Source organism: Glycine max, chromosome 19 (assembly GCF_000004515.6).
Source record: "Glycine max cultivar Williams 82 chromosome 19, Glycine_max_v4.0, whole genome shotgun sequence".
In the NCBI taxonomy this organism is placed as follows: Eukaryota; Viridiplantae; Streptophyta; class Magnoliopsida; order Fabales; family Fabaceae; genus Glycine; species Glycine max.
Window position 1 is genome coordinate 50849529 of NC_038255.2, and position 17569 is coordinate 50867097.

At 29.3% G+C, this 17569-nt stretch overlaps 1 protein-coding gene and 1 pseudogene across 2 annotated transcripts; both read right to left on the reverse strand.

The window, feature by feature from the left end:
- Positions 1 to 1629: 1629 nt before the first annotated feature.
- On the reverse strand, positions 1630 to 2649 carry LOC100807874 (uncharacterized; annotated as a pseudogene).
- Positions 2650 to 6453: 3804 nt separating this feature from the next.
- On the reverse strand, positions 6454 to 8067 carry LOC100808411 (NAC domain-containing protein 43). Of its 2 annotated transcripts, none has more exons than XM_041012784.1 (2): positions 7787 to 8067; positions 6454 to 7702 (listed from the first exon to the last, which is right to left on the reverse strand). In XM_041012784.1, exons 1-2 carry the CDS (start codon positions 7971 to 7973, stop codon positions 7107 to 7109), a joined length of 783 nt encoding a protein of 260 aa, XP_040868718.1. In that variant the 5' UTR covers positions 7974 to 8067; the 3' UTR covers positions 6454 to 7106. The 2 variants fall into 2 exon arrangements, with proteins under 2 accessions (XP_040868718.1, XP_040868717.1); XM_041012783.1 differs by having other exon boundaries at positions 6454 to 7717.
- Between the last annotated feature and the right edge of the window lie 9502 nt (positions 8068 to 17569).

Consider the following 17569-nt stretch of genomic DNA (forward strand, 5'->3'; position numbering starts at 1 on the left):
TATTCATCCTTCTTCTTCTATTCACATTAGACCTTGTAAAGCCACTCATGGTGATGATAGGCTAAACCCCATTATTGAGAGTCTCACAGGCCAACTCTTATAATGTAACTCTTTCTTATTATCTATTTAATGCAATCTTGTTTCTATTGTTCTTTTTTGTGCTTAATTATTTATTATGGTTTGACAATCCATATAGTGTTTAGGGGATGATGTATTGAAAAATGGTTATTTTCTAAAGAACTAGGAAATAGTATCTAAATGAAATCATTGCTAGAACTAGATTGATATTCGTTTAGCCTATTTCATGCATTTCTAATCTTAATGCGATTTATTATTTTTAACTTTGCAAAGAAATTTGGGAGAAAAAAATAGATAAATCAGACTATTCATGCGAGAAACAAAATATAGAGTGTCTTAGTAGATGTGGGTAGAAACAAAGATATCATTAGATAGAGAAAATCATTAACATTACATCACAAATAGTTTTGGTATGATAGGTCCTCACATATCTGCATGTTGAATTATCTTTTTATCATTACCTTTATCTTTTACTTTTCTTATCTTTAAATCTTTTATCTTCTATTTTTTATCTTTAAATCTCTTATCTTTTCTTTTAAATATTTATCTTATCTTCTACCTCTCTTTATCTTTTATTTTGAATTTCTTATCTCTTACTTGTAAATTGATTTTGCATCAATCTAAGTACAAACAAAGTCCTTGTGAATTCAACACTCAGACTTCTAAGTACTTTACTACTTAAGACAATTTAATATACTTGTCAATGACTTAACAAATTTACTCATCTTTTGGCTAACCTATAATGAGCTAGCTAATCCAAATAAAATGAGATTAGCTCAATGAACATAGGTGATTATGGGTGTGCAATTGCATCATGGAATTTCATTGAAGCAAATTGTATTCTTCCGTGACCATTTTTAGGTTAGTAAATTAAAAAGGAAAAAAAAAAGTATGAATAATCTATGATTTTTCATTTAAGCGAGTTAAGAGTCCATTTTTACATCATGCATACCCTGGGCGACAAAAAAAGAATGGCATAAAAGAAACCCATTTTGTGTTACAAAAATTTTAACCTTTTCAAAATTAGTCATGACAAAGATTCAGCAATTTTTTTTGTGTTTGTGGCCAAGAACTTACTAATAAAACAGTATTGTGATAACTTAAATTAACATGAGACATTAAACGCAAAATTAACTTATAAGTGCCTTTTCAGAAAATGTTTAGAATATTTCCCTTTTTACTTTTTTATTTTTATTTTCGGAACCCTTTCCAACCTTTTCTTAGCCGACTATGGCCCATTTTCTCGTAGAGCATTGATCCAATTTATATAGATTACAGGAGGGCCTGATTAATTGTAGGGGAATTGCTACTCTTGTCCAAATTTTGCTATTCACATTCCCATGAGCTTTTAAAATACTATTTCCAAAATACCCTTCTAATGTAAATACGTTTTTGTTATATAAAATATACAATAAAATATATTTCTATTGTTTATTTTTTTACATCCTCTCTTACATAACGAAAAATATGTTTCTGTTGTATATTTTTTAAAATCCAACATCAAATAATATATTTGCATGCATAAATAAATATGATATTTTTTGGGGGGTCGGTATTATATATGGATGTGTACGTTCGATATATATATTATGCAGAGGGGGAAGTAGAACTAAGAAGAATAAGCCTAATAAGGCTCATGTCATCATCTTCCAAAATCAGCCTAATAGAAGGAAGGAAATATGAAAAGCCTCTCAGTGCCCCAGAACGATTAGCTTCCCTATACGTGTGCGCCAACGATTAGCACTGGATAATATAAAAAACTATATAGGTTGGCGCGCTAAGCGAATTAAATTAAAATTACAAAAGGAGCAAAGTAAATTATTAATTAAATAATTTAACAATCTAAGTTAACCTTGATTCGGAGCCACAGTGCCCTTCCAACTGGTGGTATCCACCACTGGAGTGATCGGAACTCGCCGCCGACGGCACCCCATTGCCGCACTTTGCCACCGTCCTCAAGCTCTCTACGAAGGCCTCCGTCCGCGACTCCTGCGACAAAATCTCCAACAGCTGCTCCGGGCTTATCACCAGCTTCACCTTCCACACTCCCTCCCTTGGAAACACTTCAGCTGCTTCCGACCACATCCTACTATTGTTATTGTTGTTGTTGTCGCAAGTAGACATTCGGTAGGGCGTTAAGTTGGCAGCGTTGTTGAATAATTGTCTGGTGATGCTCTTGGTCGATGACAACCTACAAGAAGGGTCGAGAGGGAGAAGGTAGTAGAGCTCCCCCGCATGAAGCTCCTCGTAGTGGTGCAGCGGCTCCGAGAACAAGTCTCGGCGGCTTCGGAATATTCCGTGGCCGGAGAACTCGTTGGTTATGCACTCCGCGGTTATGGGGGTGTACAGCTCCATGATGCCTCCGTTTGGGGTAAGCACCTTCACCATCTTGTCATTAGAAACTCCCTCACTTGTGCTAATCCCTTTGAACGCACAGTTCCCCATTGGTGTGGACTAGGAACGGAACGGTGACAACTGACAAGGTTTCGGGGTATCTTTGTATGCCAACCTTTCGGGGTTTTGGAGGATAACTAGCCCACACATAAAGCATCGAATTATTCCTTTCTTCTTTCTTTGCGAACCTTTCCGGCTATCTTTCTATGCTTCATTGTTTTTTAATTTAGTGGGACAGACCCACTTAGTTCGTATTATTACGAGCAAAGTAAGATTATATCATTATCATGATTTTTATTAACCATTACTACAATAACACCCTAAAAAAACAATTATTTTTTACAGATTTTTTTTTTAATGTTTAAGGTAATTATATTATTAAGATTTGAATTCGAAATAACTTATCAAACTAAAATAATGCTGCACCAGTTGATGAATATATTGAAATGTAAAAGGTTTGATACTTTTTAAATAATTAAAAATATTTAGTAAGTTGTATTTAACATTTTTTAATCAACATTAATTCTTGAAATAATTGCTACCATCTGTAATTACAATTATCATTATTTTTGTATGCGTATCCTCTGTTTTTTATATTTAATCAGTTAAATTAAACTTAATCGTTTAATAGTTGCAACATTAATCTCTGAAAAAATGAGCTGGGCAATATGATGGAGAATACATAGGATAAGAAGCATCAGGGATTCATGGTCAATGGACCGTATGATGAATTCATGCAAAGGGCAAAGGGGGCCATGTCGCGTCGACTGGCATGAAAAGAGGAACGGGAACTGTGGAAGTTTCAAGATGAAGCTACAATCTTAATTTATGAATTATGATGATTTTTTGGGAAAATTAGAGAAGAAAAACGACGTCGTTTTGGCAAATTATAGTTATATATGTAGAAGAGAATGAGATTGAGAAGTGAGCAAGATTGATTCCAGCGAGTGAGCCCAAAGTATATGACGACGAGAATTGAACGAACAAATTCACAGTCCTGGGGCAACATGTGCCCCTTGTCATACTTGATTACAATTTGACGCTTCATTTATAATCATGGACTCTATCCCTTTTACTTTCTTTTCTTGGTGAATAATGTTCTTACTTTTAACACGTGTAAGTAATATATGCAATAAACTATATTTAAATTTACCCAAACAATACTAACATGTACATCGCATAAACATTTTTAATTTTACTCCATCCGTATGAAAAAATATTTATTAGATTATTAACTTCTTAAATAAATTTAAATATTTTAAGTGATTAGGTTTTAATTTCGATAAAGAAATATCTGGGTTACAAAAATGAATAAGAAGCAAACAAAAAAATATAATTTAAAATTATTGAAGAAATAATTAGTTAAAATTATGTCGACAGTGAACATATTAAGAAATTAAATTACTCTCAAAACTAAAATATGTATATAGTATTAGAAGCGAACCAAGTCGCTGACGTTTTGACGAAATTTGCTATCCTCTTGATGGGCAGTTGCAAATTTTTTTACTTCTATTCCTGCTTTTTTGTCTAATGTTGTCTTAGCAGATGTAACTTCTACGTATTTTCACGCGAGTTTTAATGCATCTCTGTTTGATGGCTTTCCCCTTACATTAAAAAAAAAAAAAAAAAAAGTTACTCTAGTATTTTTTGGGGGACAAAAACATTCAAAGCTTAATAGAATTAATGGCCAATAATAGGCGCAAAGAGATGATGATGAATTGAAATTTGAAATAACTTCGATTTCAATGCTGCTATTGAACACAACCTCAGAGGATGGCTTAAATCATGTTTTGGTTAAATGTCATTTTTTATTTATTATTTAATAGGTTAAATGTTATTTTTATTCATTATACTTTATTATTGTTTTATAAAATACATTAAATTTTATTTTAATTTTTATGTTTTAAAAAGTTTTATTTTTTATTTTTTCTTTTGATTTTTGTTCTTTTAGCAAATATTAGTGTCACTAACTTTTATATTTTAAAACAATTAATTTAAAATTTAAATAATGATAGTTAAAAATTATCAATATTTTTTAAAATGCATGCAACCATATTTTTTGGCAACTTTCACCTCTAGAAATTGCAAAAATTTAGATCAACCATCTGCAAACTCTCTAACCAGCCACCACGACATAAATATTACAACCACCGTTTACTTAAATCCGCAACCTCTGCAGCCTCCATCATCAACAAACCACTAAGATTCGATAACCACCACAACAAAACAATACAACCTCTGTCCACTCAAATCCGCAACCTCACAGTAGGTCGTGTCGTAACATCGCCGTCGCATCGTGGATTTACACCAGAGTGCATCTGGATTCGCACCACCCTTTGAGTGGATTCAAGGGTTTCTAATGGGTAGATTCGACGAGCGAGGGCTTGGGCAAAGAAGGACACCACCTGCCCACGTGTTTAATTTGACAAGCATGTTGGTGAGCTTGAGATTCTCCTACTGAACAGCCTCCGTTCAACAAGGAATACCGGGTGCATGGGCCCAAAAACGGAGTCTGTTGATTCAACTTGAGAAGGCTTGTGCCGTTTGTTTGTTAATAGTTTCAACTTGAGAAAACTAAAACAATGACACAATGTTGAGAATTTGAGATGCTTTAGGGAGCAATATATGCTTCACAATTTCCGAAAAAAACTCATTTTACAATTATAGTAAAATATTATTTTATTGTAAAATGAGTTTGTGTATTTGATCCCAAGTAAAAATGGCATGATTAAACAATCTCATATTCAATAACCAATATAATTTATAAGTGATTTTGGTCTAACAATATATATTTTTTAGTTTAATTTGTCAAGTACTTCAGTTCAATTAATTGCGTATGTTTTGTTAAGGAATAAAATAATTCAAGTGTAAGGCTAAGTAAAAAGCTGTTGTTTGGGACAAGCATTTCATTACATTTTTACATACTTTTATTCGTAAAATATGTTTGAAACCCTGTACGATCTTAAAAATATTAATTTAGTTCTCATAAAAAAATTATATTAATTTAGTTTTTCATCTAATAAAACATTTTTTATAATCCTCTATAATAATTTCATTAAACTCTAATATAGCGTGACTAATAAACATATATGTGTAATTTGATTACAAATAAATTAAATAATTTGTGTTGGTTAAACCCCCATAATAATCCTCAAAAATTATAATTTTACATTACTTTTTAAGTGATTTTCATGCATTTTCTAATGAAATTAGGAGAAATATGAAGAACAATATTAATGGATTCTAATGTCTTCTAAGTGTACTTGAAAAGGTAACAAAATGGTTAGCATAACTGTTTAATGGAATTATCATTAAAGACCATCAAGAATGTGCTTTATTTGTATAAAGATCAAATTAATATGAAAATTTTTATAAAGAACAAATTAATATTTTTAAAATTTTATTGGACATCAAATATATTTTACGCTACTTTTGATTAATTTGCTCCATTAATTACTTAGATGTTAAATATCAATTATGCATATGTTGCTAAAATATTTTTTCAAATAATAGTTTTAATAGTAATAAAAAATTTAGTGTGTGTAATTTCTTGTAAGTTTATGGAGTGAACGATTTTATTATTTCGGTTGTTCTTTTTTTTTTTTCTATCACTACACACAGATTCCTTTAATTGTTTTTAAAAAAAATTACATTGGCATCTTTTTATTATTTTTTACTGCAAGCACCTTTTATATTATTTTTTACTGCAGGCACCTTTTATATTAATCACTCTGAATTATTTGAAAAATATTATATGTGTGCTCCTATAAAAATATTGTTGTTGTTTTGTAAATGTTATTATAAATGTTAAAAATAGTAGAAAAATTACGTGAGATCTCAAAATACCTCAATGATACCATAGCAATCTACTCTTTTCTATGTTAGGACTTACGTCAATACATCTTAAATTATATTACCTCTTACGTTAATGCATCTTGTTAATTCTTAAATTTGACAACATTAATTCAGTAGCCAAATTGTAAATGGGGGGAAATTATATAAAGTTACACAAAGAACAAAGATTTTTCAAATCTTCTAATCATCGCGGATTATCCTTAATAAAAATAATGTAGACATCGTGATTAAGCAAAGACCTGTAGTGACAATGCCATCCCATCAGAAAACTAAGATTCCGCCCTCCCTTTTCTTATTAATTTATGAAAGATGAATTTTCCACGTGCTTGAAGGACGTACACAACTTCAATGAAAAGTGGAAAAAATATGAACCCATCCTATGTTTGAATGAATGGGACGGAGGAAAGTGAGGAATTAACAAGATGATTATATTTTTTCTTAAGTAAAAACTTAGGAAAAACTCCTCAAACCCCATCCTAGTTAAAACTAGTTTAGTAACATTATCACATTGAATAAAAAAATATTATCACATTTAACTGTCTGAAATAATTGTCCTGTGACAATTGAAAGGAACCAAATCAAACTATATGCGCTCAAATAATTCTCAATAAACATCTAAACAACAAAGTACGGCTTTTTTATTTAAATGTATAACATATAAACTTAAATTGTTTTACCTATGCGATTAATAGTATTTAAAAATGAATATTTTAGGAATGATTTGATAGTAGTAATAATCTGACAAGGGAAGAAATTAAAAGAAGGGTTTGATTTCAGTGTTACATTTGGAGTGTTGGACACGAAGCACAGTGGTTCCACAGGTCAATGTCGTAGCTGGGGTAATCCTGTATTGTGGGAGCAATGTGTGTTGTTGTTGTTGTTGTTGTAGCAATGTATGAGGATGATAGAAATGCGGGGAATTGCAAATCACTGCAATATGTCTCAGTTTGTCCATTCAGTTGTGATGCCACAAGCTGATCAAGGGATTCCCAGCTAGTGAAGCCACCACAGTAGTCGCTTTCTGTGACCATATTCATGGTCATGGATTTTGGGCTATCTAGTGTTTTGAGAGGGACGTTCTTCTTCTTGAAAACTCTACAGACCACCCACCCGTGTTCCATCTCATTGGTGTTATTAATGTCGTCTAGCCTGTATTCATGCATGATCCAATCAGACTTTTGGCCATTGGGGGCACGCCCTTTGTAGAAAACCAATGTTTTTCTCATTCCAATTATCTTCCCGTTGCTATATATGACCTTGTCGCGCCCCGTGGCCTTCCAGAACCCAACACTGGTGGCGCGGTTTGTGCGGCTTCCCGTGGGGTACTTCTTGTACTTGTGGCTGAACAAGTACCAATCGTTTTGTGGGCTGCTTCCTATTTTGCACATCTCTGCACAAATTAATCAATTACATGCACTACTCATTAATTATCTTAGCTACTTAGCAAAAAAATCATCACCTTGTATGTCCCATGGTTCGAGCCTGTTGAGATCAACATCGCGAATCACGTCGAGGTCGATCTTCTCGTTGGACATCTTCTTCCTCAAATAGTACTGCAACAGTTCCTCTTCGGTTGGATGAAACCGGAAGCCTGGAGGGACTTGGGATTCTCCATTCACACATATGCTCATCTCCATCTCCGGCATTCAGAGTTTTGTACAAGCTACAAATGATCTAATGCCAAGATAATCAACGTGTGTGTTTGTGTGTTCTGGAATGGGTGTGTAAAGGAAGACTATATAGGTGATGTGGATCAAATGTGTCATGAAAACCATCGACTTTAACACAAAATATATAAAGAATAACAAAATGTTGTTTATAGATATATTTTTTCATATTTGTGTGATGTGGATCAATCTTAAATTATCATTTATAATAAAAATATTGGTTTTTTAATAATTATTTTAAAATTATATTTGTAATAATTACTACGAGAAAAGAGACGCTTTGCGTGGCTTGGTGCCTTTCTATAACTTCGAAAATAAAAAGAATAATAGAAGTTAAATAATAATGGGTGATTTATAGGATGCAATGGTTAGTATACTTTGTAAAGAGTGTAGTTACAAGAAAGTAAAAAAGGTATTCAAGATTCACAAAATACATTTCACATCCTAATTAATATTTATAGATACTTATTTACCCTACACGTCAGTCTTATTACATGAGAGTATACGCCTAATCTTTAGGAGTTGGATTTCCCAAACAAACTTATTAATATTCAAATGTATTTAAATATTTTATCTATTGGCAGATAATTAATTATCTATAAATTCACATATTATGTACAAAGTATGATTATCTTTTACCTTTTATCTATAAACAAACGTTTATCTCTAACATTATCGATAAGGTACGACTATCTTTTACTTTTATCTATAAACAAGTGTTTATCCCTAACATTATTTATAAGTGTTTCCAACTATTATCTACAAGTCAAAAATTATATGCAAATGCTACAATAATTTTTACAAACCAAAGCCGATAGTGACACTCAACTAATATAAATACGAGTTTTATCAAACTCATCTACACAATTCCATCACACACAACCAGTGTGTCTCTCTCTCCCTCATACTAGTGTTACTTAAGCATATACATGTTTTAGTTCACTCATTTTTATTTAAACTTCGTAGTCTTTTTGTTTTGCAGGTCTTCTTTTTTGTCAAAAATATCCCTTCAAACAGATGTCTAAAGTTCAAGATCTCACTTAACTACGTCCACCCGTGTTACGGTTTTAGATTTTGATAAGAACAACTATTAACGAAGATAATTATAAAGATAACATTGATAAAAAAAAGTGTATATCAAAACTAAATTTGACATTTTTTATATATAGTTTAGATTTATTGAATAACGAACTAAAAAAAATTACGCTAAAAATACGTAAAAATTAAATTCTATGTATATAAAAAAATTAAAATAAGTAAGAGACAAAGAAATAATGACACATATATATACACTTAAAAAAATCATACTCAACTAATGGAACTGTAATGAAAAAGAGGGGACCAAACTGTTTGTTTTAGTTAACAGATAAAGGTTCATCAGACACCAGTAACAATCGAATTGGTTATACGTGGGGGACAAATCGAATATATATCTTTCGTTTCTTGCTTTCATATTATTTTAAAATAATATTTCAATAATAAAAGTAATAATTAAGTGAGAAAATATTATAATTTAGTACAGTATAAAACTATTAAAAGACAAAATAAGAGTAAAATAATCTAAAAAAACAAAGTAAAGAAATCGGGGTTTTCCAATTCTTACGCCAAATCTGACAGTAAACCTAGCCTTCCTAAATTATGCATGTCTTTTTATTAGGAAACTAGCCCTTACTGGTTCCACTAAGATTAAAAAAATAAAATACTTCAAAAAGTATAAAAATTGTAAGAAAAAATATAAAAAATCATTTGTATTATTTTTTAAAAAATTATTTTTTTGGTGAATAAAAGAAGAAGGATCATCTCCATTATTAAAAAAAATGGACATCTTTGTTTTTACTCTCCTTCCCTGAACACGTGCTGCTATGCATATGCAATAAGTCTTCTCTCATTTATTTTTACTTTGCTCTCTTTCTCTTTCTCTTTCTAATTTTTACATTTAATAGTAATTTTTTTCAAAATTCTCATTTTGCATATGATTTTGTAATTTCATATGATTTTGTAATTTGCTTCCATATTATTTTAAATAATATTTCAATAATAAAAGTAATAGCTAAGTGAGAAAATATTATAATTTAGTACAGTATAAAACTATTAAAAGACAAAATAAAGAAACAAAGTAAAATCATCCAAAAAAAATAAGTAAAGAAATCGGGGTTTTCCAATTCGTACGCCAAATCCGATAGTAACCCTTCCTAAATCATGTATGTGTTTTTATTAAGAAATCTCTTGATTGAGAGTTAGATTAATTCATTTAAAATGTAAAGATTAGAAAATAAATTTTATTTTCTTGATAAAATATTTTTTATACAAAGAATCATGATATAAAATTTTTCAATTAATTGAATAAAGTGTGTAAATTATTATAATTTTTTTCATACTTTATAATTCAATTTCTACTGATTAAAAAAACAAACTTTGTCAACATGCTGGATTTTGTAATATTAAACACTAAGTTGTCTTTAGCATATTTAACTCCACAGAAGTTATATATATTGGAAAACTTATATATGTATTTGCTGCTCACAACTTAAAACAGAAGAAAAAACAAACTATTACAGGATCGCAAGTATTACTTTCTGAACAAAAAAAGTGAGATATGTTAGTTTGATCAAATTATACTGTTTAAAAGTTAAACTTAAAATGACATCAAATTAAATAAAAAACGAACAATCAAAATTAGGAGTAAAAGAAGTTCTAATGTTGCAGAAGTGGATAGGCATTAGTCATAATAAAATGAAGGATGGGGTTAGTTCACTATTTGGCGAGAAGAACCACCTACCAAGAAAGATAAACAAAGGAAGTACAGTGTTAGGAAGGGGCCCATGAGTATGCAGTGTGACTTAGGGGCCCATAACGATTGACGTTGTGGACAATTTGAAGAGTGAGGGCGCAGGCCCACATCCACTACTATGACCCCTGACCTTAAAACAACCATAGACCATCCCCCCTTTCTTTCTCTCTAGAGTCTATCTAGGGTACAGATATGCCACCCAGTTTATGTTCTTTCTCTCTCTTGTTTGGTACGACCAACCAAGGCAACCACCAGAAACAAAAAAAAACCTAAATATGTTTTTTATTTATGTAAATTAGTATTTTTTTTATTCTATGTAAGTTCACACTTTTTAAATTTTAGTCCATGCGGTGATGCTTGCTTTTACCCGACTCGATTGTAAATGTTGGATGCAAAATCCTCTACTTGTTCAGCCCAACCGTGCACATCAATGGAAATCTTGCTCGCAAATCTCCCAAAGAGTCATATTGTGACTTTCTCTTTCAAATATGATATGGGTTAATTGTGAGTTAGGATCATGTTTTTGTCTTTCATGAAAGACAACTCTTGTTCTGATCTCTCCTATTTCTATTTCCAATAGCATAGTTGTGTAAAAGATTTTGGTTTTCGAGTGACGAGTGTATGAATTTTTTATAATTTTAATGAGATTATCTATTAAAGTCGTTTGATCCGTGTGATATTGTATTTTTTTATCTTTTTAGATCTCAAAAAGATTAGACGAGCTAATAATTTTTTCAGTTCTTAATTTTTTAAAAATAAAATAAAGACAATAGCAAATTTTAGCTATCATTATCTAAAATTAATTATTTTAAAATGATTAATGTTATTTTTTATTTATTATGTTTTAAAATTATTTCTCATTGATATATTAAGTTTTAAAGTTTTTATTTTGATTCTTTATGTTTTAAAATATATTATTTTAGTTTTTTTAAAATTCTAAAATTAATAAAATATTAACGTTTTTAACTAAAAAAATTAAAATAATATATTTTTAAAAATATAAAAAATCATAATAAAATTTTTAAAACTTAATATATGAAAATGAAACTATCACACATAATAGAAGTAAATTTAAAACAAAAATATTTAGTTTGTAACTTTATATCATGCAAGTGTTAAAATAATTCAAATTTGTACGGGAGGGATTCAATATCTCGTCACTCATCCGGCATGCTTCACGTGTCAAGTAATTTAATAGCATGCTTACGTGGGAACATGCGTAGTTTGACTTGTTCCAATATTTTTTGTTAGCGTAAAACAAGTTACTCCAATAAATATTCACTTTTGATTACAACCTTAAGTTAAAAATAGAAGGGCGTCATCGTAAAGAATCTGAAATTTGATAATGATCGATCTCCTAAAAAGTAATGATAAATAAGTAATTTAGCTCATTGAATTTTTTTTTACTGTTGTATATGACTAATTATGCACAAATAAATAATTATGATTATATCAAAGAAAATCTCACTCAATTAATTAAATAAGATGTGTAATTGTTATAAATTTTTTGATATTATCTTTAATTTTTATCAATAAGAGAATAACTATCATTATTAATTATTATATATCTACATAAATGGTATAACATATTTTACTTATAATACATATATTAATAAGAGTTTAATGTTTATGAGTTAATAAACTATAATATTTTTATATTATTATTAAACCATAAATAATTGTTTAAATTACTTTAAGATAATTATTTTAAAAAATAATAAAATTATCATATATGATATTTTGTTATTAGATGAATGTGTAAAAAAATTTACTCTATCAATACATAATTATTTTTTTCTATTAATAATTAAAATGTTTATTAATATAATTTAGCTATATATTAATTTAAATATATAGTTATAGTTTAATTTTCGTTACAAAATTTATGTTAATAAAACATACTTAATAATTAATATATGTTTTTATCTTAAGAAATGTGCACAAGTCTCGCCACTAATCATTTTCATTATGCTCAAAATTCCCGGGCTCTAATCATCAGCTTTAGCTCATAAATGATGGTGCAACCACTTTTAGTTACTAACCAACATTATGGTCTTGATCTTTCGTTTCCGTATCTCATTTGTAGAAAATTGGCTTTTAATATTGTCATGTTAATATCGATTATGATAAAAATTGATGTTAAAAAATACACGGTAACGCTTTTGTAAATAAGATGTTATTATTAACATTGATTTTTTAAAAATCGATGTTATGTGTGCTTAAACAACATTGATTTTTTAAAAAATTAATGTTGTTGGGTATGTTATAAAAGAAGGGTTCTGGTGTCCAAACCTTTTTTTGTATCATGTCAGTTCTCGTGTTCTCCTCTTCCTCCCTGCAGCACAGCAACTCCCATTCTCTTCTTCCTCGCTACTCTCATTCTCACTCTCCTTAACGTATGACATGTCCACCGTGCCGCCACCACGTTCTCACTTTGTCACTGTAACTCTCGTTCTCGCTTTGTACTCTCGTTCTTGCTCTCACTCTCGCCCTCTCGTTCTCAGCTCTACCCTACCTGGTTCTCGTTCTCAGTCACAAAAGGTTAGTTTTATATCTATGTTTGGTTATTTTTGTGTTTGGTCATGAAAATGAATGTTAATGAGACTTTATGCTAGTGTGAGAATTCTATCACAACCTTAGGCCCCCAATATTTTTCTTGATAAGTATATCATTGTTGATTTTCAAAAATAGGTATATGCACTATTGTGTTTTTCAATTCCGTGGCATGTATTTGTTAACTCATTAACAAGTGCACCAAATTGTCCTAAGTAGTAAAGTAAAATGGAAGTCCAAGTGTCAAGTTCATATGGGCTTTATTTGTACTTAGATTGGTGTATACCCAATTTTTTGGCAATTCATGAATTAATTTAAATAATTGTGTTAAGGAGCAGTAAAATAAAGTGACATAAAATTAAACTAATTATCTAAAACATGCAAGGGTAAGAAAAACAAACATTCGAAGAGGTGAAATAGAAGTTGATTCAGAATACATATATGTTGGGACCTAGCCTACCAAAACTACTCTCGATGTGATGTTAATGATTTTTTTTTCTATTTAATATTATTCCGATTATCACCTATTTCTACTCATATGCTCTAATCATAATCCCTCATATGAAAGAGTATAATTTCTCTAATTCCTCTCTTAATCCCTTACGAGATAGACTAGTTAAATTGTATTATAAACATAGATATATATATATAGGCTCAACAATTGCATTTTATCTCTAAAGATGAATTATTTAGATGTACTTTTTCAGTTTTTAAGAGATAAACATTTTCCCATGCCTAAATCTTAAAACATACATTGAATATGGATGACCAAATCACAATCAATGAAATTAAGCATAAAAAAGAGACAATGAAATTGAAATAACATTAAATAGATAGTAAGAATCATAATAATAAAAGCGTTTGATTGTTAGACTTCCAACAAAGGAGAATTTGGTCTCTCATTATCATGAGAAACTTTACAATTACAAGAGGGTGATGAAAAGAGAATAAGAATGGAGATAAAGGAAATGAATGACTCTTAATGGTTGATTTTCTTTATTCCTACATGAATCCTAGCCTTAACTCTGTGTGGGATGCTCTATACTTTTATGACAACTGAATAATGAATCAAAGAATTTTCTCTTGCCTTCTTCCTCTTTTAAAGATGTAGTCTATTTTGATTTTATGCGACCTCACACTAAGCTTAAAGTAAATGGTCACGCGTTTAACACACACTAAGAACAATAGGAGTACCATAGGGGCGTAATGATATTCTTCTCAAGTATATATTCATCTCTCATGTGTAGTCATGTATAAGGTATTTCTAATTATGAGATAATTTCTCCATGATATATACAGCAGGCTTAACGTAATGATATATATATTATATAATTTATTGTGAAATAAAAAGGATGAGAAAGAAGATGGTCAAAAGGAAGGAAACATGTGTGTGTGGTGTGATTGGAGAGAAAGAGATGGTGACATTGGAAAAAGCTTTAGAAATAAAAGGAAGCACTGAGATGTTGTCTAACAAAAATTTATTGACCAAACGGGCAAACTAAATAAAAAACGTATCACCAAATTTTTTAGATAAAATATTGATTTAAAATAAAACGAGCTTGAACACCTTTCATTAAATCAATATGAGACTATTTCGATCCATTAAAACTTTTGAAATAGTTATACATATTTTGAGTTGTTTTAGATTTCTACATTAATTTTTTCGTTGCTTATATTCTTCCTTACACTACCTCATCTTTTTCCCCACTTTTGTTATCTAAAAATTAGTTTATGAATGGTGCAAATGACATTTGTGAAGTTAGAATATGAGTTTATGCTTAAGTTAATTTCAAACGTTAATTAATAGGATAAAAGTTATTTTCCATTTATATATTTTATTGTGATCTTATCTCTAATTAATATAAAATTTGGATTTTTTTTAATATTTTAGAATGTGAATTTGATCCTAATTCAATTTTAAAAACTAATTTATAGAATAATGATTCTCTTTTACTTATATATATATATACTATATCTTGATTTTGTGTCTAATATTGGATTCAATGTAAAGTGAAAATTATCAAATAATTACATGGTTGATCAACATGGTTTAGATTAGGATAATTTTGAGGATGATGGTGTTGTAGGTATCAATGGAATAATTGAAACCAAAGATAAACCCCTTTCTTTTGCATAAACCTTGACAGTCTTATATGCCAACAAATCAACAATGATGAGGTGACAATTTGTTTTTGTTTGGACTATTAATCCGCATAGGACTCTCCAAATCAGAACATCCTTGCCAAAGATTCCGGAGAAGGAAAACTAAAATAATGACACAATGTTGAGAATTTGAGATGCTTTAGGCAGCAATATATGCTTCACAATTTCCAAAAGAACTCATTTTACAATTATAGTAAAATATTATTTTATTGTTAGATGAGTTTGTGTATTTGATCCCAAGTAAAAATGGCATGCGATTAAACAATCCCATATCCAATAACCAATATAATTTATATAATTATCTTATTTTGAATTTAATTATTAATGTTATATATAACTATCACATTTAATGTTTTATTTTAATTTTTGGTTCATATAATTTGTGTGTAAAATTAAAACTTTATAATTATTAATCAAAAGTTCATAATTAAAATTATACTAAAATGCATAAATATATATGTAACAAGATTAATAAATATTAAAATCTTAATAATTATTTTTTAATCATTATATTCTTTGTTCACTTCAGCAAAAATATATATGGCTGTAATTTTAATTGAAATTTATACTTTTTATCTATAATTTTTAATTAAAAGTTATAATGAAAATGTTTGAAAAATATTTAAGGTATTATATTTAGAAGTTGTAAAATAAATGAAAACTATTTACCCACAATTTGTTTTTTTATAATAACTATTTACTTAAAGTGAATTAAAAAAATAATTATTAAGATTTTAATATTTTTAATTTTATTATAAATTTAATTATTAGCTTTTAACTAACAAATATAAAGTTTTAATTTTACAAATAAATGATATAAAAATAAAAATTAAATATGATACATTAAATGTGATAGTCGCAACATTAATGATATAATTTTAGAATAAGACAATTATCTAAATTCTATTTGTTTTTCAATATGAGGTTGTTCAATTCCATTTTTACTTGAGGTCAATTAGACAAATCCTTGTAAAATTGAATTTGGATATTGTAAAATAATATTTATAACTTTCTAAAATTTGAGAAATCAAATAAGAGCTATATCAAATATTTTGCTTTAAGAATCAAGATGCATAAATAAGGCTAAATAATACTATTTTATCCCTAGACATTGATTACTTAAATGTTATTTTCAAGTTTTTAGGAGATAAACATTTTTCAATGCATAAAATTTATAATACTACGTGAGCATGTGTGATCAAATCATAAACATGATATTAAGCACAAAAAAGAGACAATAATATAAAAAAATAGATAATTATAATCATTACATCAAAAGTGTTTGGTTGCTGAGTTCTCAACAATGAGTGATTTAGCTTCTCATTGTCATTAGAGACTTACTAATGCAAAAAGGAAAAAAAGAAGTGTGGAAGAGAATGGAGGAAAGGTCCCCGAGTGAATCAATTTTCCCTTGTGCCCTAGCTCCTTATATGGTCCCAAAAAAACTACCCTATTTCTCCAAGTTTTTCCTTTAAAATGCAGCATAGTCATGTTTTCGACATTGACTATGCGTTAAGCGCACATGCAAAGTCCAGTGCGGACATAAGTAACCGCGCGCTAAGCCGCCAAATGCGAGCTAAGTTTGGCCTCCAAGTTGGTTCCTCGCGCTAAGCCTTTGACGCACTGAGCGTGTTGTTTCAGTTTTTCAACCCTATTTCAGAACACTGTAAATCAACTAACTTTAGCATTTATCGGATAAAAACTCATAAAAATTAAATTTCTAATGTTTTAACAAAAAAAATAAAATAATTGTTATATAATTTAAATATTCAAATTACGTATGTATAACAATTATCAATTATGTAACATATGTGTGCTTTGTTTTTTTTTTTTTACTGTAATATGTGTGATTTGTTATTCATCCTATATAAGACAACATTAGTCTTAAATGCATCAACTCTATTCACTTATACCCCATTACCACCTAACTTTAAATTTTAAAATTTGATATATTAGGGTGTGTTTGGTTTGCATTTTCATTTTCTATTTTCATTTTTTGAAAATTGTTTTCATTTTCAAAAGATTAGAATTCTGAAAACATATTTGGTTTGACTTCTTGTTTCCGGCT